This window comes from Mesitornis unicolor, unplaced genomic scaffold (genome assembly GCF_000695765.1).
Source record: "Mesitornis unicolor isolate BGI_N332 unplaced genomic scaffold, ASM69576v1 scaffold5475, whole genome shotgun sequence".
In the NCBI taxonomy this organism is placed as follows: domain Eukaryota; kingdom Metazoa; phylum Chordata; class Aves; order Mesitornithiformes; family Mesitornithidae; genus Mesitornis; species Mesitornis unicolor.
In genome coordinates this window covers 361-20,939 of record NW_010187402.1, presented here as the reverse complement: position 1 = coordinate 20,939, position 20,579 = coordinate 361, and the positions used below count along the sequence as shown (strand labels likewise).

At 45.4% G+C, this 20,579-nt stretch overlaps 2 protein-coding genes across 3 annotated transcripts in view; one reads left to right on the top strand and one right to left on the bottom strand.

The window, feature by feature from the left end:
• Positions 1-7,247, top strand: part of RAF1 (Raf-1 proto-oncogene, serine/threonine kinase) — a 28,298-nt gene extending 21,051 nt beyond the window's left edge. For both annotated transcript variants that reach the window (XM_010185423.1, XM_010185422.1), the window contains 3 exons: positions 1,961-2,092; positions 5,045-5,179; positions 6,100-7,247. In XM_010185423.1, the coding sequence (XP_010183725.1) occupies positions 1,961-2,092; positions 5,045-5,179; positions 6,100-6,240 (408 nt within the window). In that variant the 3' untranslated portion in view covers positions 6,241-7,247. The remainder of the gene's footprint in view (positions 1-1,960; positions 2,093-5,044; positions 5,180-6,099) is intronic.
• Positions 7,248-10,967: 3,720 nt separating this feature from the next.
• Positions 10,968-20,579, bottom strand: part of MKRN2 (makorin ring finger protein 2) — a 9,926-nt gene continuing 314 nt past the window's right edge. Inside the window, exons 2-8 of the mRNA XM_010185421.1 lie at positions 20,292-20,420; positions 18,856-19,034; positions 17,949-18,253; positions 15,769-15,983; positions 14,176-14,286; positions 11,939-12,083; positions 10,968-11,310 (exon numbers count right to left, since the gene is read on the bottom strand). Coding sequence (XP_010183723.1) covers positions 11,164-11,310; positions 11,939-12,083; positions 14,176-14,286; positions 15,769-15,983; positions 17,949-18,253; positions 18,856-19,034; positions 20,292-20,420 — 1,231 coding nt within the window. The 3' untranslated portion in view covers positions 10,968-11,163. The remainder of the gene's footprint in view (positions 11,311-11,938; positions 12,084-14,175; positions 14,287-15,768; positions 15,984-17,948; positions 18,254-18,855; positions 19,035-20,291; positions 20,421-20,579) is intronic.

Below are 20,579 nucleotides of genomic sequence, written 5' to 3'. Positions count from 1 at the left end.
CTTTGCGGGATGGGTGAGACTCTTTCTCTACATTCTTCAGCAAGATCTCTTCTTCCCCTGCTCCCTGCCTGGGACTTGGTAACATCCCTTCTCACACACACTCACTGATTGCACGTTTGGCAGCTTTGGCAGGTGGTTGGGTTAAGGATAGGGAGGGCTTATTTTGAAGCGTGGCAACGAGCACGATTCATCTTTGGTGCCGTGGTGAGATGCCTGATACACACATAGGTGCTGCTGTGGGGCCCGTGGCTGCCCTCTCCTCACGCCAGGCAGTGGTGGCAGGTCCCGAGGCAGCTCAGGGCTGTAGCAGGTAACGTTGGTGTAGCTACTGCAGTTCTCATGCTCTGCTGGGAAGCTTGTACAGTTTCTTTTGGAATTGTTACTGCAAAGTCTGTGTCTGAGAGGATGTTCCCAACAGTTGCCTTTATGTTTAACTTCTGCCAGAAATTAAAAGGCAGTTCCACAGTTTTCCTTCCAAAAAACCACATGGAGAAAAACCTATTGAGTAACTTTTCAAATGTGGGACTTCAATAAAGTGAATTGAAAAAGTGGAACGGTGCCCGTTACCAGGTTAAAGAAATCATTAAAATTATGCAGGAATGTCTTGGTTAGCTCTCAAATAAAATACTTTGTTGTTGACCCATTTTTGTTAATGCTATGCGGTTAACTCAGATTCAGTATGTAGACTGATCAGCAATATTTTCTAGCTGCCAGGATAGGGCATGCAGCCACATCTGTGGCATGTGCTTCAGGGAAGTGTAACCAAATAAAAACTACATAATGGTGCGTGTTAAATCTTCTGATATTTAGCACTGAATGAGCTGCAGGTCTTACTTTTTACAGGTTTTCCTTTTTCAAAATGATTCTTCACTACTGTTCTTGCAGCCTTCGTTGTTACTGAAGTATTTGTAGTTTGAGAAAAGTCAGGAAGTGTTCATTAAGAATATCAAGATGCTTGGCCAGGGTTTGTTTGTGACGTATGAAATACACAAACTGCCTGAAACAAAAGTACAAAAGCAGAAAGTTTTAAAAAAAAAATAAATACAAAAAGACAAAGCTTTTTACAGATTTCCATGAAAAGATTTAAAACTAATTTACCTAACGATGTGCCTATCTACACAAAACGGGTCTTAGGGGAAGAAAGAAACAAAATTGCATTTTTGCTCTTTTCAGGCTTTTTTTTTCCCATTTTAATCCTTTATGGACCATCTTTGCTGAGTTGTCGTTACGTTGAAGAGCAGTGCGATTTCTGCTTCCTTCAAAGAGGATACAATCTCTTACTGTGGCTTTGTTGTTGTACTTTAACTAGTGCTTTGCTCGGGGACTACTTTAGGGGGATAAAAAATCTTAGGAAAGCTATTTTGATGGTTTATATCTTGTTTTATTAGATCATTAATTGGGGTTTGAAGTTCTTTAGCTTCTTAATTTTGCTTTGTTTTGCAAAGATGTGAGGAGTGCTCTTGCATTTCTTCCCTGATCTTCAATATACACTATTTCATATTTGCCTTTCACATTCCCTGTAAATGTTTTGGTATCAGTTTTACAAGAGATTAAGTCTGCACTGGAATTTTCTGTTTTTCCCTTCTGACACTGATGCTTGTTTAAGAACCGATAGTGAGAGACTCAGTTGGGTGTAAGATGTAACGAAAGTCAGTATATATTGCAAATCAGAATAGTTACTTTCCTAATGGTGAAACACTTGTTCAGGTGTTGCTTTTAGTTTACTTTCAATTGGTGTGTGTTTGTTTTGTTTTGTTGTTTTTTGTTTGTGTGGTTTTGGTTTGGGGTTGTTCTTTTAATAAAATGTAGTGCAGCACTGACTGACCGTTTCTAGACTCTTAAGTAAAACTCCTCAAAGGTCTTGAGGTATCCTTTGGTTTTGGGTGAGCTGGCTCGCTCTGCTTTCCATTTCCATTTCAATGATAGCTCTTAATTTGTTACTTTTTGCCTCCTCCTCCAGGCACCAGAAGTGATACGGATGCAGGACAGCAACCCATTTAGTTTTCAGTCAGATGTCTACTCCTATGGAATAGTATTATATGAACTCATGACAGGAGAGTTGCCGTACTCCCACATAAACAACCGAGATCAGGTAAGAAACATTGCCATAGTACATTTGCTTGTCCTCAGGAAACATAGCATAAAGACAAATGTGAAACAAGAATTGAAGTGTTGTTTCCAACACACTTTTGTTTCAGCAGTAGATCTGTGTAGTTGAATGTTTACTTAAATATTGACAGGGACAGTTACTGAAGGAAGAAAAACATCTTTTTTTGCAAAACATTTGAAGTGCTGTTAATTTATTTACAGGTTAAGGTTTTCTCTACATCAGTAAAATCTTGGCTTATGTATTTGCAGTGACGTGAAATTTCCCTTTCGCTGTTAAATGTGCCGCTGTTTTATCAGCAAGATTGGATTCTGTGCTTTTTACTAAGTAGAAGAAAACCCAGTGGCTATTGTCAAACCTTTCAGTATTGAATGTTTTGTGTGCGTTTGTGGTAGCCTTTACTAAGTTGTGATCTTACCAAGTCAGTTAACCAATAATATAAAAAAGCACATTAAGGCCAGAAACCTCAACTGTTCTCCTTACATGAATGCTTTTCCTGACTCAGCAAGTGTAGAGCTAACTCATTCTGTTGGGCTTGAACTTACAGCTGCTGGATCTCTCTGATCTCTGTTTTGCTGATCCTTAGTTGTGGTTTGTGTTTTTTATTCTTTTAAAATGAAGATCTTACAGTCTTCATTATGAGATGATTATAAGGAAAAGGGAGGGAAAGGGATGTAACACAACTCATTAGAGATGAGCCTGTGGGTGAAGCGCTGACTCTTCAGACTGCTGTCCCAGTGGAGGTAGGGGATGGAGTTCCATAGAGCAACCAAGGTGCAGGGGACACTGATGTGTTAGTAACCATGGGAGCTCCTGAAAATGGCCTGGCAGAAATTAGGACATCTCCCTGTGAAAAAGTGGCAGGGCCTCTAGCCCAACTGAAGGGTGTCTACACCAGTGCACGCAGCATGGACAACAAGCAGGAGGAACTGGAAGCCATTGTGCACCGGGATAACTGTGATATAGTAGCTATCACAGAAACATGGTGGAATGAATCACACAGCTGGAGTGCTGCCATTGATGGGTGTAAGCTCTTCAGAAGGGACAGGCAAGGAAGGAAAGGTGGTGGGGTGGCCATGGATGTTAGGGAATGCTGTGACTGCCTAGAGATTAGTGACAGTGACAACAGGGTTGAGTGCCTATGGGTGAGAATCAAGGAGAAGGCCAACAAGTCAGATATCACGGTGGGAGTTTGTTATAGACCACCTAACCAGGATGAAGAGATACATAAAATATTCCACATGCAGCTGGGAGAAGCCTCGCGATCGCTTCCCCTTGTACTTGTAGGGGACTTCAGCTTCCAGGATATCTGCTGGAAATATGACACAGCAGAGAGGGAACAGTCCTGGAGGTTCCTGCAGTGTGTGGAGGATAACTTTCTGACACAGCTGGTGAAGGACCCAACAAGGGAAGGTGCCCTGCTGGACCTGCTGTTTGCAAACAGAGAAGGTCTTGTGGGGGATGTGATGTTTGGAGGCTGTCTAGGGCACAGTGATCATGAAATGATGGAGTTTTCAATCCTTGGAGAAGCAAGGAGAGGGGCTAGCAGAACTGCCACTTTGGACTTCTGGTGGGCAGACTTTGGCCTGTTGAGGGACTTGGTTGGCAGAATCCCCTGGGAGGCCGTTCTGAAAGGCAAAGGAGTCCAGGAAGGCTGGACACTCTTCAAGAAGGAACTCTTAAAGGCGCAGGAACAGGCCATCCCCATGTGTCAGAAAACATCTTGATCGGTGATCTGGATGAGGGGATCGAGTGCTCCCTCAGCAAGTTTGCAGATGACACTGAGTTGGGAGGGAGTGTTGATCTGCTTGAGGGTAGGAAGACTCTGCAGAGGGACCTGAACAGGCTGAATCCATGGGGTGAGGCCAACTGTACGAGCTTCAAAAGGGCCAAGTGCTGGGTCCTGGACTTGGGTCGCAATAACCCCATGGATGCTACAGGCTTGGGGGCCCATGGCTGTTTTTTTTGGAGCTGCCAGGCAGAAAAGGAGCTGGGGGTGTTGGTGGACAGCAGGATGACCATGAGCCAGCAATGTGCCCTTGAGCAAAGAAGGCCAATAGCATCCTGGGGTGGATGAGAAGGGGTGGTTGTAGGACAGAGAGGTTCTCCTGCCCCTCTGCTCTGCCCTGCTCACACCACAGCTGCAATCTTGTGTCCAGTTCTGGGCCCTCTGCTCAAGAAGGACAGGAACTGCTTGAAAGAGTCCAGCAGGGCCACAAAGATGCTGGAGGGAGTGGAGCATCCCTGCTGAGGAGCGGCTGAGGGAGCTGGGGCTCTTGAGCTTGGAGCAGAGGAGACTGAGGGGTGCCCTCATTCCTGGGGATCCATTGGGAAAGGGCAGTGTCAGGAGGAAGGAGCCAGGCTCTGCTCTGCTCCTCTTGGTCTAAACCAGAAACTGCATTTTCCAATACTAATAACATTTTTTATTGTTTGTCTTGAAACCAAACAAACCCCTTTTACTTTTTTACTGCATCAGTTATCATTAGTTGTGCTGATCTCTTTCAGCTTGCTAGCTGTACAGCTCCTTGTGCAACAGGTTTTACAGAGATACTGGAAGATACTGTTCTGCTGATGGATTAAGCTGTGCCAAATCGGCTGGTTGGTTGTAGCTGCTCCAGTTGAGGATCACTTGTAACCATAGCCTTCAGCTGAAGGAAATGGCCATGTCATGTCCACATCCCATTCTGAATGCAATGGTGCCTTCACTTTTGTTGAGCATTACAAACTACAGTGTCGCTCTGATTTCATCCTGGCCTATGTTACACAAAAAACCCAGGGCCATCGTTTTGGTTAACTGATTTGGACAAATCTAGAAGACTCTGCTGGTGTGTGTTGCCTTTTGTTCTCATGTTTAACCACTCTGGGACACTAAAGCTATCAAACAGTGAAACAACTTCTACAACTTTGGTTTTCTGCTACTTGCTTGTTCTTTTTCAGATTATTTTCATGGTTGGCCGAGGGTATGCTTCTCCAGACCTCAGTAAACTGTACAAGAACTGCCCCAAAGCAATGAAGAGGCTTGTGGCAGATTGTCTGAAGAAAGTTAGGGAAGAACGACCTCTCTTTCCACAAGTATGTCTGTTTTCTGCATATAAGTTTCAGAGTATTTTATGAGTAGCCACTAGCACACAAACAATTCTACACAGATGTAAGTTTTGGGTTGTATAAAGCGTAGCCTGCTTCGTAATTTGTGTTTATTCATATGTGCACCTTTCACAACCCAGCTCCCTTAGGCGGTTTCTAATTCTGTTTGCACATAGTTCCTGTAGAGGTCATTAAAAAGAATTATGCATGCAGATTGAAGCAGCGTTAGACTAATGCTAGAGCAAGTTGCTTTCAACAGCTGACCCATTTTAGAGAGAAGCAAAAAAAAAAACCCAACTAAAAATCCAATCTGTCTTTGTATTTACATTTTATTGTAGTGTAGGTTTGAGGGAAGTAAGAACCACTCCACTTTTCCTTCTCCATATCTATGAACAAGCCAACAAAGCCCACTGAGGGGTTTCAATTCATGTAGCGATTTTTGGTATTTTTACGAAGGATACTGTACCTTTTCCTGTCACTGAGGATGATGAAGGTACTTTCCTGTGCTCATTAAATATCTGGAATTAAATATCAGCTGATTTTTTAAAAATAGCTTCCTGCTCTTACAATCAATTTTAACTTTAGTTGTTTAAGAAGTTATTTCTAAACGTTTTCTACACAGACTGCTAGGTGGAAGATGCAGTTCTGTTTCCCTGTTACTCTGTTGGAGAATTGCACAGCTGCTTGTTAATTGATGCTAATGTCTGTGAGCTCATGGAAAGCATCCTCCCATCCTCTGAAACTCAGACTCCTCACAGTATGACATATTCCTAGTGTTGTTTTCAGTGCCTCCACGTAGTGTGTTGTTGCTCTTAAAGATTCGCTTAAAGCCATGACAAATGAAGGTGAAAGATTAAAAAGACAAGCTCTAACAAGACACCTTTTCGTTTGCTGTGTGTTCCCCTCAGATACTGTCGTCCATTGAATTGTTGCAACACTCTTTACCCAAAATCAACCGGAGTGCTTCTGAGCCTTCTCTGCATCGTGCTGCCCACACAGAAGACATCAACTCCTGCACATTAACATCCACAAGACTACCCGTGTTTTAGGATTGTGCTCCCCGTCCCTTGTTCTCCCCAGTGATGGGAAAGGAACAGAAGTGACAGAAGTTGTGCTTTTAATGCCTCGGTGTACAGGATCAGTGCCAGCAGGATTATCTGCGTCCCAGTTTTAAGAACAAGCTGCTAAGGATTTCTGCAGTTCTTACCCTGCAGGGACACAGCTCCACATTGCCTTTTTCTACAGTTTCTTTTACTGGGATAGTTAACAGACAATAAATCAAGAGATCTATTACTATTTTTTTAATAGATGCACTTGAGCCTTACTTTCCCCATACACAGAAGCGATGGATGTTTCTTTGGCAGTGTTTCTGGATTGATTTGAACCTGTTGCCACGTCGGTATTTCTTACAGCGAGGACGGCCTGCCTCAGCCTTTGAGGAGGACGATGCATTCTGGTGCTCCTGGGTCGCCCCGTGCCATGCGCCACTTCAAGCTGGGGGAGTTTTGCCCGAGATGGGTATCTGCAAGCAAGACTGAGGGAAGAGGAAAGAACTTTCTGGAAGTCAGCTCCTGCCTAAGAGCTTTCATCAAGCCAATGAAATAAGTTAAAACGCTAATTCAACACAAAATAGTTTTGCAATAGTTTTGCACATAGAAGAAAAACTCTTGCAAAAGAATGGAATATATTCTGAACTGTTCTGCTCAGAGAAGGAAGCTAAGCCAGTCTTGCTACAGTCATCTTCAGTAACTTAAGCAGCTTATTTTGGTACTATTGACTTGTTCCTTGCAGCCCGATGAGGTGGTAAGTGTGGAAAGACAGGCTTTTGTGGCTGAGAAAAGGCTGATTAACATTATCCGTATACTTCTGCAAAGTGAGCGTAGTCTTCATCCCATCTGAAGCTGTCATCTAGGAGATGCACTATCAAGAGGAAACTGAGCGTATACAGTTTTTCTTGCTGATTTGGGTTTTAATTTTGTTTTTATTGCTCCTGAGAAAATGCATTTATTGTAAGCCAAGGTTCCTCTGATTATCTTATTTTAATAAAATAAATTAAATTTTAGGTCTGAGATTCTATGTCATTATTTAATGTAGTAAGTCATAGTTGCCATGTACATCTAGATCCGAAAAACGCAGAAAGTGGCACTCAGTAATTTTTAAAGAGTTACTAGGATAGGTAATAGCAGTTCAAGTAAAAACACACTTGATGCGACAATCTGTAGGTTTCCAATCACATTCTTTACGAGAAGTTTTTTATTCTACTGTAATAATCTTTCAGCAGCATCTACCCACACTGAGGTACCACCGAGCTGTTTAACTGCACCGTTTTTCCTCTGCGTTTTATTTTCTGTGAACCTGCTTCTACTTAGATGGAAGTGAATGTTTTGTCTTGGCTGGACTCGGCAGATTACAAACAATAACTGGTTCACTCTAAGAACTTATTTTTTTTTAAATAGCCATCTGTTGAAATCTGATCACAGGGAAAGAATGGGAGCCAAGTTTCCATTTGTGGAATGGAAGCCTGGGGTTTTCTGTGTGTCTTGTGCATACAAACTGGGATCTGCACACAGTGCTGGGCTGAGTGAGGACACAAGGTGTCAGCAGCCACGGCTACCTCAATCTCAACTGCTGCCTCAGGTTTGTTAGGCAGAACACTTGTGCTGCGGATTTTGGCAGCTTACGTGTGCAACACCTAACCGTGTATAGTGTGAGAACAGCCGTTTCAGCTGCTTATTGGCAGAGAGCAAATAACCCACAAAGCACTTACAAAAAGGGAGAGAGGAGCTTGAAGTACAGCAGCCAGGCACATACTTCAAAAATTAGTATCTGTCTAGACTGTTTGTCCTCAGAATATCATCTAACATTGTAAGGGTGGAATATTAACCCCTGAGTGATAACTGAGCATGACCATCTCATTTTTACCTTTGTTTTAATAAGAGAGTTTGCGAAGGGGAAAAAAAAAAGGAGAAATGGGGAAGCTGCTTTTACTTTAGCTCTGATTTGCAAGAAGAAACCATTAACTCCTAATCTTTAGGACAGGTTGTATCTCTCTTGAAAACATAAAATTTTTGATAAAAAGGCTTCTTTTCAGCAGCACTTGATGTCAAATCAGATGAAAGCTGCTCAGTGAAGGACTGAAAAGGTCCGAGTTTGTAAGTCTTCCTGTTCTTAAATTAAAACTCCTCTTTATGTTGCCCCTGGGTAGCTTTGAAACACGAGTGATCTTTTTAATTTCAACGTATTATTACCTGGTTTATGTTGTCTTGGGGCAAGGTAAATCAGGAATGTCTTGTCTAAAGTAAAGAAAAATCCTCTCCATTGACTTTTTTTTCATCTATTTTATTACTGTAAATAGTTTTCTCTGGAAAAAAAAGAAGCCCAGCTAGAACCAGGCTTCAAGAGGGAGGCTGAGGGCTTGTAAGTATTTTGGGTTAGAAACTGTTTGGGCAAGAGTTTGTGACTGTTCATCTCGCATTACTACATCTCTCTCAGTGATGCTTTATTTTCCTTCACCTCTGTAATTAGTGATGAAGACTTACATGAACATGACTTAGTAGAGTGAGACCTTCACTGGTGCCTTCATAAGCCACTTTTAAATAGGAGCTGATGAGTAAGTGGTTATAGATACTGACAAAAAAAGGCCTGACTTGTTAAAAATTAACTGTAGAAGTAACTGGAAAAGTTACATTTCCTAGATCAGACCAGGGAGCAAAACTTGTTATGTTCAATTTGAGGGAACTGCTGGAGCTCTCCTTGTGTTGGAGCCCTTAGAGAAATGTCTTACTTTCATCCAGGACCTTTCTCAGCTTCAGTTTTGACCCAGAAACACCAACTGGCAGATGAAATGGGTAATCCTGGAGTCACTGACTTGGTACCACTTAAAAATGTTTGAATCCCAGGTGAAGGCTCCTGCTGTTTGCTTTACAGCAGTGACCTCGATCCCAGGTTTGAACCAGCAAAGCAGGGCCCTATTTGCCATGCTGAGATAAGGCTTCTTGCACAGGTGTCTCTAAATACACTTTGCTTCACAATATAAATAATTTGTGTTCTCACCAATCAAGCTGTCTGAAATGCTCACATCTTTAGCACACAAGCAGCCTTTCAAGGGTCTTTGGAGCATAGGAGGTTGAGGCCAAACTTTGTGAGTGTGAGGGTTATGGAGCATGGCCCAGGCTGCCCAGAGAGGTTGTGGAGTCTCCTTGTGTGCAGACACCCAAAGCCCTGGCCGTGTTCCTGTGTGACTGCTCTGGTGATCCTGCTCTGGCAGGCGTTGCACTGGGGGAGCTTTCCAGGTCCCTTCCAGCTCCTGACATTCTGGGATTCTGTGATTATCTGCAAGCCATTGGTTAAATTGGCCCCCTCTTTATCTTAATATTGCAGGCTGACTCTGCTTGAGGGAGCTCTGCTTGTACTCCAGTGCTTTGATGATGCATTACTCAGCAGCCATTTCAGTTGTGTCCAGCCTGAATTTTTAAAGTGCAAAGTTAATACAAATGACTTAAGAGACTTAAATTCTTTTATCAGATTTCACAATCAAATTGCAAATTACTTTTTCTCAAAACTTCTGCATCACCAACATGGATTAACTTTTTTAACAAAAATAAAATTCATGATCCTAAAGGTCTTTTCCAACCTAAATGATTGGACGGTTCAAATCCTGTTACCTCAGGAGAGCTGTGCCCTGACACCTCACATCTCCTAGGCCTTTAACACTGCTGTCCTTCATCTGAGAGGCACACGGGGACCTCCCGCAGAACTCTGGGGACAGCCTGGGCAAAAGTGGCTTGAAGTGTCACTTACAGGGGCAGTCTGCGCCCTTCTGCCTGTGCCTCTAGTGCTGCTGGGAGGGGGTGGAAATGAGGCTCTGCTAAGCCTGTGGCAGCACCGCAGAAGGGCGTCTCACCATGCTGGAGGCACATGGAGACAGAAAAGCCTCAGCATCTATCAAGCAAGCAATCAGCCACAGAGTTCACTAAGAAAAGCCACAGTTAAAATGAACTGGGTTTTTTTGCAACTGAAATGATTTATGTTGTAGAGTTGCAGACTGTAAGATCACTGACATAAGGAGAGAGGAAAACTATTTAGTTACTTCATTTAATTTTGGCTACTTCATTTAACCTGAATCAAGATCTCCCTTGCAGTTAAATACATTTAAACTACTTAAACTGAAGAAAACAAGATTAACTATTACTGTTGCAATGATCACTGAAAGTAACTTTCTCTCGTACAGTTTCCAAAGTCCAGTTTGTGTTGTAAGTTAAGTTCAGCTTTACAGTGTGACTCCAGGATTGCTCCACTTGAATACGTGAACCAGTCCAGTGCTGTTTGCTTTACACCGGGTGCTCTAAGAGCCACGTCTGCCCTCCTGCACTTCGGTTATTTCAAAGCAAGGGCAGGAACTGGACTTGGGGAGTCGCCAAGGGCCAGGCCCCACTGCTGAAACACGTGCTGGTGTGGATACAGGAAACCTGGTTCTGAATGCCAGGTACTGCTCTGGGGTAAAGCAGGGTAGTTCTGACATCTCCTTCTTAAGGAAGGACAAAACTACACTGACCGTTACTCCCCGTGGGGTTTCGTAGATACACGTGTAGTTGATTTAGTGAAAACGAACCCAAAAGCACCCATAATAGACTGAGCCAACAGTTAATTTTTCTAACGGCTTAAGCTTTAAATGGTAAGAGAGGAGCTGTATTACACTACCACTCAACTCACAACTCAACAAGACAGCGTATGTTAGGTCAAAGAGGGAGAAAACCCTCTTTGGAATTGTGGGATTTTTTTTTCCATGCAATCAATAGAACTTTTTAAATATATTTTAGTATTTCTGTTGCCATACAAAAACTATCTGAAAACTTTACCAGGACCGCACAAGGAAACCACAGGGCACATTCATTCTAACTGTGCTGCAGAGAGGAAAAGCATCGCTAAATAAATATCTAGCTTGCTATAGAGGACAGCACCTTCAGTTCTTTTTATTGAGAAGTAGCAGACTCCTCATCGGCCCCAGAAAGGTGCATGAAAAGTTCTCCAAGTTCCGTAACTTCATCATCATCTGTGCTGGTCACAGTCCGACTTTCTCTGTCTTCAATGAAGTCCCACAGCCGAACAGAATTGAAGAACTGGAATAAAAGAAGATCTGGATGAGCATGAACCAGTGCTCGTCCCAGCTCCAAAGTACCTGCCCTTATCACTCTTTTTTTAATGAAGAAATAAAAGTCAAAGGTTGAGACTCAACAGCTGGGTCTGTGCTAGGATTTACTAACACCCAGCACCGTTTGCTGCTGAATTCAAAGCAACACACACTCTTTAGTATGAACATAGTGAGGTCAAACTGGCCAGTATTAACTGCATCCAAACTAGACCAGCAGGCCAGCCTCGACCATTCAGGGGATGGCCAAGCCCTGGCCTGTTTTTGAGAAGGCCGTAACCATTCTAGCAGGTCTTACTGCCAGCCATATGCAGGCAAGCAAGGCGAGTTTTTAATCCTGCAGGTGAAAGCTTTAACGGCAGAATTCCTCTGAAGAAAAGTTTGCCATGAGAAATACTGGTTGGCAAAAATAAACAATGATAAATTTTTTGTTCTTAAAAGCACCTTCTCCTTTCCCTAATAACAAGCTTCTGCCTCAAGGAACGTTGAGGGCTGCTTTCTTCACTTCTCCCAGGCACGCATGGTATGAACCATATTCAAGTAGTACGCTTTACACTCAAAACATGGTTCTAATTGCAGTTGGTGGGAGCATCCCTTACCCGCACAGTCCCCTCGGAGCTGAGCTGCTTCCGTGGTTTTTCAGGTTCAGCTCGCGTCCCATCTGGGTAAGCGTGAAGGTAAAGACACTTCCCTCCAAACGGGCAAGTGCCTTTCCCTTGTTCAAAGTACTTGCAGGGCTTCTTCCTGATTTAATGAGAGAAGAGACAGTTACTGCCTGCAGCTGGTAGGGATGAGGTACAGTTCACTGCACAGCTCCTTATCTCATCCTCAGTCAGGGATTCAAGTACTGCTCCTGTTAATGTTAACGCACCCAGAGCTCTGGTCTCCCGCTCCCTAACTGATAGCAGTCAAATAGATGGGAAAGATTATTAAAAGCAAACAAAGAAATAGATATGAGAACAGCATTGCAACAACAACAAAATTAAAATATCTTAAGATATAGAAAGTGAAGGATGTTCAAAGAATGCCATTGATCCTACACGTGCATTTCATGTTCAGAAACAAATCTGCTGCTGTTTTTCTTGCAATCTGCCCCTGCACTTTCTACCACCTCATTTATTATGAACCAGTTCCTCTCATCAGCTCCTTTGGAAGTTCTGTGACAACACGTGGTTAATTTAAGTTTCCATCAGCTCTGCTGTCACCAAAGGTGCTCCTGGCAAAGGTTGCACAGCAGCACTTGGGGCTGGGGGAGGGAATGGGTGGACTGATCTACAATGGAAAACATCTGAAGAGGAAACTACAGAGAAAATGCAATTAACTTACAGACTTGATATGCACTGATTCAAGACATCTATCAAACCTCCTGTCTATCAAATAGCAACTAAATGCAGAAGAGAGCTCAACAATAACAAAAAAACTCCCCAACCCAGCAGTGCACTAAATGTGGAATGACTCTGGCTTGGTTTGGCACACCAGGGGTCTGTGACTTCCACATTTCTAGGTCTTTCTGTCCTGCACTGGCATATAAATAAATCAGAATGGATTTGTGCCAGCATGACCCCTGCTCTTGGCTTAGACTTCCCTTTATTAATATCTTGTCATCCCATGCAGTACTAAATCCTCCTGTTGAACTGACTGCCAAGACATCTCGCCATAAAAACCTCTTTGGTACAGAAACTCTACTACAACACTACGGATTAGTCTGAGCTGAGCATGTCAGCAAAACCCCTTTTCCTATCCTCTTCTCCACAACAGGTTGTCAAGAGCCACAGCCCAACTTCCAACGCTACCCAACGCCTCTGCTGCAGAGCCCCCGCAGCGCGCTGACTGGGAACACAGCCACTTGAACCTGAACAAAGCTGAGGCTTCTGAGCACAACCTCCTGCTCTCAGTTCAGAGAAGTAAAGTGAAAAACCACGACAGCAATAGGGCATGGAAAACAAACCATATCCGAAGAACCTCTGTTTCAAGTGATTAACTTCATTCAACTATTTTGCCTGACTATAAAACAAGACAAGCTGCTAGATTCATTCAACGGAGCAGCGCTGCTTTCAGCATTTCTGTTGTGTTACGACAGGACTTCAGCAACTGAAAGCTTCCCAAGCAGCTGACGAGCCAGCAGCAGCAGCCACACGCAGATTTAAGTGAGGCCCTTTTTTTTCTGTTCTCCACAGTGCACGTTTAAAAGGTTGGTGCACGTCACAGAATAAAGCTCCACAACCTGCAGCAACGTAGGCATCGCTCGCTCGAGCCGAGCACAGCTCTGCTTGCTCCCCCGTAAAAAAGGGCGAGCACGGCGCTCAGTGACAGCACCGTCCTGCTCTGCAGACACTGCAGGCAAGCACAGCTTTGCAAAGCTGCTGTGACACTACCTGCCAGCTCCAAGCACCGGGCAAGGCGTTACTAGACAATAACAGGAATGCACTCACACAGTATCTTCCATCTCCAGCAGACATTACAAAAGCCCTGTGAACCGTTGTCCAAAAGACTTATCACATTTTCCTTCCCTGTTTGTTTTCCGCAGTACCCGACAGCCCTCCAGGCACTTCAGTCTCAACAGAAAATGCGTGAAGTCAATTTTGGCAAGTGAACTGAAAGAGCTTCAACATTTCGAAGCGCTGTGAGTTTGAATAATTTCTGCTCTATAATTACATATAAAGACAGGCCCTTTTGTGGCAGTCACGAAGTCAAACGAAAGTGTTAACAGCGAGTAAGGGTTCTCTGGTAAGGTTTGTGACTACGAACAGTTCAAGAACACAGGCACTGACCGACTCAGCCTCAGAGCATCTTTCTGAGGGATAACGCCACCAGTGCTTGTGGTTACTGGACTTACCCCACTCCCTGCTTGAATGCTTCGATCAGCTCGTTTTTCTTCTCCTGGTCTTCCACCCAGTACGCACTGGGAATGACAAACTCTGATATCACGCGGCACTCCGGGCAAGACCTTAACACACCGAGACAAAACAGCAACGCTCTGTTACTTTGAGAGTGATCGTCCTCAATAAACCAGCCAGAAACAGCTGTCTGCAGCGGAACGGGAGACGCTTTGTCACACAGAAGCACCAGACACCTCCTCACAGACACACACAGCACACGGGCTCTAGTTTCAACTGAAATATCCCAATGCAGTGCAATCAGGGCTTGTGCTACCTTGCGTTTGTTTCTAGACTTGAACAGAAGGAACAGGTACTTCCTCAACACGCAGAAGTAAACGGTGTCTGCTAAGCCAAGTATGCAGAAATAACCCAGAACTATTACGGGAGCGCTTCCATGCCGCAGAAAGACAAAGCGGCTAAAAAACCCCAGAAGGTCACTAAGCCTTTCGAAATGTGATCTGAGCTCTGCCAGCAGCGATGAGTGGTGCACTCAGTAGTGTTACGAGATGGATTTCAACACGAGGAACTCAGATCAAGAATCAAATACACAACTCCAGGTACCTCAGCCAGCCTAGGAAGGGCTGTAGTACCCCCTCCCCGTAAGTCCCATAAAACACCTCATCTCCAGCAGGCGGTGCTTTGAGAACTACACCAAGTCCCTCCTTTAGGTGAGCTTTGCCATGACCGGTATGTTCACCATCACGGAGAAATGCCAAAAACACGCGTGAAGAATCTGTCTAAAGCATCTGATCCACACTCAGACTGATTTCCAGGGCGCTGTTTCTAAAAAACCCCTCGCAGTCCCTGCTGCAGGCAGGGTCTCTCAGTACCTGTCCAACAGGAGCTCAACTCCAATACGGGTTACATCCCAAGGAGCTAACATTCAACTAAACCTATAATGAAAGTTGTGCAGAAAAGTCTCCTTTGGCAGAAGACACAAAACGTTTCCCACCTTTTTCCCAGCGTGCTTGTAACGTGAGAGAGTTTTCAGAGATGCTCAAAAAAGGAAACTGCCCTGATCGGACGTTTTAAATTCTCTCATCTGTGAAGCATGTTTGGAATGCAGTTTTTATAGCGCTAGAAAATGAAGGCGTTTACTCAGATACGGATAAATGTGTGAGTAGTGGGACATTTAGCTCGAGTAAGCGATCGTTTAGAGAAAAATCCAGTAATTAAGCACATACACACAAAAATAATTAATGAGTCACTGTCTCTGCACGCAGGGTACTGTGAAGGGCACAGGTTAACAAGGCCTACAGGTGCGCTCTGCCAAGGCAAGGAGAGAGGCCTGAGGTACAAAGGGCCAAGCTCCTCCCATACAGGACCACAGCCATGACCAGAGGATGCATCCTCCTCGTCTTGAGGGCATTTCTGCACAGCTACACTCCAACACCCCACAATTCACCAGCATTTTCTGAACTCACATCTTATTAAAGGCTACATTAGCATTTACAGCCATGGGATCCCCCATCACCAGTTTTATTTCACCGGAGAGCCCCTCTCACTGACAACAGGCCACAGAGAAGAGACTCGAGTTAACACCAACTCACTTGATGATTGGGTTCTCAAACTGCTTGGCACACCTCCACTGCCGGATGCAGGACAAGCAGTACGTGTGGTTGCAGTTGGAGAGGATCCCAAACCTCCTCTCGGAGGCCGATGGTTTCTCGTACACCACTTCCATGCAGATGCTGCACACTTTGTCCTGGCTCGCCTGAAAGGCAAAGGCCTTCTCCATGTCGTGCTCGAACGTCGCCATGCACATCTGTCACGGAGAGACACCACTGGTTACTGCAGGCCACTGAGCAGCCTGCTCCTTGTAGAACAAAAGCATCCATGAAAGGGCTCTATTACAGGAAAAAGGAGGTGTGCTGACTGAGAGCACCATTCCTACCCTTCGTTGTCATAATTTAACAACATTACATTCAATCACATATTTCAGCTTTTCAGTGTTCTCTGCAGCTTCAGGAGTACCAGAGGTAAAACTGCCTGAGCACTCTTCATTTACCCCTTTCTGTATCTCAGACATGAACAGGTACTGCACAAGGAAAAGCTTCGAATACGCCTAAACCCATCTAATTCAGGGCCCAGAATGGGTGCCACACTCAAGCTGTGACTCTGCTTAGCATTAAGGCCACACTTGTTCAGTGGATACTAAGCTTAACCCTAGCTAAGGAATTGGGGTCTCTCTGGCTTTCCTACAGCGTTTCCCAGCACAGCGTCCCAGCCGTGACAACCAAGAGCCAATTCAACATCTGCAGCACTACCAGGTGAGCTGGTGGTTCTACCTGCACAGTTCCACCTCTTGCTTTTCAAAGTTCTCAGGACTTGACAAATAAAATGAATCTAAAGGCTTACATTCTAATAATAAAAAGGACACAGTAATCCCACATCAGTAGCTGCAGTCTGACACCCTCTCAGCTACACCCACCTCTGCTCCCGGAGCTGAGCACCTGACAGCAGCAGTGCCAGGTATCAGCAGCTCCTGGGAGCGGTGGGAACTCCTGCAGCCGAGCAAAATCAGAGATTTTTATCCCCCTGGATTCTACTCCAGACTCTGGAGAGCCTCAGGATCCAGTAACTACTCACGCTGCTGCTCTTTCTCCTCCTCAGCCTTGAGAACTCCTGTACCTGACCAGCCCTGACCTAAAGCTGGTAGCCAGAGAAAAGAGCAGCTCCTTCAGCCCATCTTCACCCAACCAATTCCCCACTCAGTTCCTCCAGCCGCCCTACTTCAAGTTCAGCTCCAAAACCGCTGTGCTCTGTTCAGTCTGTCCCTGTGTGACCCTGCCTTTAAATCAGCCAGGACGAGGAAGAGGCACCTGAAGGGCCTCCCAGAACACCCAGTGCTCCTGTCCCCCACTGCACACAGCGCACCACTGAGACGTCGTGTGAGCTGCAACAGGCACGCTCTTGGGAGAGTTTTAGGGTGTTATGGGGGAAGATTCCCGTAAGAAAATGGGAAAAAACCCAAATTGCTGTAAATGTCTTCCTACACCATCACTACCAATTAAGCCCCAGATGCTTAAGCAGACCACTCTGACAATCATTTCTCACAGAATCCCAGACCATTAGGGATTGGAAGGGACCTCCAAAGCTCATCCAGTCCAATCCCCCTGCCGGAGCAGGAACACCCAGATGAGGTTACACAGGAAGGCGTCCAGGCGGGTTTTGAATGTCTGCAGAGAAGGAGACTCCACAACCTCTCTGGGCAGCCTGTTCCAGTGCTCTGTCACCCTCACTGAGAAGAAGTTTCTTCTCCAATTTAAGTGGAACCTCCTGTGTTCCAGCTTGTGTCCGTTACCCCTTGTCCTATCATTGTTTGTCACCGAGAAGAGCCTGGCTCCATCCTCGTGACACTCACCCTTCAACTATTTATAAACATGAATGAGGTCTCCTCTCAGTCTCCTCTTCTGCAAACTAAAGAGCCCCAGCTCCCTCAGCCGCTCCTCAGAAGGGAGATGCTCCACTCCCTTGATCATCTTTGTAGCCCTACGCTGGACTCTCTCCAGCAGTTCCTGTCCTTCTTGAACTGAGGGGCCCAGAACTGGACGCAATATTCCAGATGCGGTCTCACCAGGGCAGAGTAGAGGGGGAGGAGAACCTCTCTCGACCTAGGTAACTGATAAAACAAAAGCTCTTTGGAACAACAGCTTTAGATTTTAGAGCAAAGCAGCCAAATCTTGCACTGAACAAAGCAAATCTCCCACTGGTGTCACGTTAATATTACCATCTCGTGAGCTTTCCTCTGCTCTGGGTCAAAAGGGTGAAGCACTTGCAAGCCACAGATCTCACACACGTCTCCGTGGAGGTAAAGGCAGCGATCTCCGAAGTGGCAAGCTCCCGCAGCCGCATAGGGACACAGCTGCTCCCCGTCAGCGCAGGAGCTCCCGGCTGCCGGATCTTCCAGTCCACTGCAAATAGCTTCCAAATACGAATGAGGCTTCATCTCCAGATTGTCATTTTGGTCACTGCAACACACCACGTCGCTTGTGGCACTGGGCTTCTGCTTCTCTTCATTCAAGCCGCACAGATCTTAGGAAACAGAAGCATACAGTGAACCATACACAAAACCCACACAAGAAGCTCCACGTGCTTTCTTTCCAATGATCACCAGTTTGGAGTTTAAGTTTCTTCTCAAGGAAATCACATCTCTAAGCCCCTTCTGCTCACAAACCACAAGAATTTTCACAAACTACCTACTGAAAAGTTTGATTTCAGGATTTCTTTGGCTATTTTCTGTTTATAAATTGGGTAAAAAAAAAAAAATCTCCTCATTTCACACAGGGGCAACAGGCCCACTTGGTGTGCCAGCGAGAGCGGCGTGTGGGCAGCAGGGACGAAGTCTCCGTGCCTGTGTTCCCAAGGGCTGGCACAATCCTCCCCCACACACGTGCCAGGCGCCCCGGCACAAAGCAGCCAGGTTTCTCACCGTTTCAAACGCCTTCACGTTGAGAAAAAATGTACAGAGAGATCTGAGGAACAGAAATATTTTAACAACAATAACAACAACAAAAATCAAATAACATTAAAACCAAAACAAAAACACACCCTTAAAAAAATTCCCTGAAACAAAAAAAACCACCCGGTTCCTATCCAGCTCCAAGGCCGCTGAGCACAGCCCCACTCCCACTCACTTCGGTCCCTGAGCACGAGCGTTTTCTTCTCCCGCTTGCCCGGCTCGTGCAGTTTGCTCCTGATCACCGGGCCGCTGTGCTCCAGGTGGTGCCGAGGGTTGTGCAGCGCTGCAGATGAGAGGGGAGGCGGCGAAGGGGCCGCTGCAGCCCCCGAGGCGGGGAGCCTGGTGTGGTCATACCTGCCAAGGGGAGGAGACAACAAGCGTTATGAAGGCTGAACCTGGCACAGTGGCAGAACACGGAGGCCTTAATGAATACTTAAACAAAATACAACTGCATAGCTACTTGTTGTGAAAGGATCGTTCTGAGAAGTTGACTGAACTGCTCGGTCTCTCCTAAAGCCAGACTAAAAGGTTTCTCAGTCTCAGAAAATGCATGCCTCTGAAAGCACACCTGTATTGTCTTCTCCAGGGACACTCAGCACAGCTGAAAGAACAGCAACCATGTGCATATTAAATTAGATCTTCGTCATCCACTCGCTCTAACAGGTTTGCTAGCATTTCTTAGAGAAGCAACATCAAAACACTGCAGGAGGGAGTGACAGCTCGTGATCTCAGTTTCCCTCTGAAAGGAGCAACACTCACGACTCCCACACCACAGGGGATGCAGCATTCACACACAGGAGATGAAAGGACTCAAAACACCCAGTAGAGCTGTGGAGATACAGTCCAGCAGCAGAGGAACTACAACCAAGCCACTGCAATCACAGCAATGCTGACATCCCTGGTTGCTGTCAGGTGAAGGACAGACACAGGCTTCTCATCTGTGAGCTGAAATTTTCCACCAAGGAGCCACAGGCTGCCCCGTGGCACAGCTCAGATGCAGCGTAACAACATTAACTAACAGGGGGTATTCACTACAACATTTCTCAGGGACTTTTAACCAGCAGACTTCAGGAAAAAGCACGGTGCTGCTGCTCAGTTTTCCCACCAAACCCAGGGGAGTGCAAGAACACCACTTTGCTGTGAGACAGAGCTGAAAACCCTCGAAGTCATGCGTTAGAACCTGCCTGAAGGAGGCTGCGAGCTACATCAGGAAAAGCAAGCGAAGCACCGCCAAAACATGGCCTGCATCCAGCCACTTCACTCTGTGGAAAGCAAACCATGCTGCCAAACGGCATCCATTTCATCTGAAGTTGCAGGCTCTGCTTTTGCACGTCTTTACTATGTCCTACTGCAGTAAGAACCGGATGAAAAACATACGTGAGACTTAAGGTTTCATTTCTACAGCGTGAAACAACTGCTGAAGCCAAGAATGAAACTACAATGTTGCATCCATAACCTGGTTTTGGTACTGGGTGAAAAAGCTCACATTTACTCTATTATTTCATTCTCTTTGGTATCTTGCCTGTTCTTGATCTTTGATTCCCTGCAGTCTAACGCTGACCACACGTGATTATCGTGAATTCGCTGTTTCAAGAAGAACCAGGTCTTTACCTGCACCGTGCTCCATAGGCACACTGTCCCTTCTGGTAATACTTGCAGATGGTGGAGGATTTGCTCGTAGATAAATCGTGTGAGAACAGACACTTGTTTCCCTCTCGGCACACTCCTTGCAGGTAATACCTAGGGAGAAGCAGGTCGGGTCAGCGCCAGGCTGATGGGCACCAGGACGGTTTTACTTCCCAGAGGGAACCCTGAGGAGCCCTTCCCGCCCTCGCTGCCTTCTCAAACCAAGGGGGCCGCACGGGAGGGCCCGTAACAGCGCTCTGCGCTCGCAGCCCC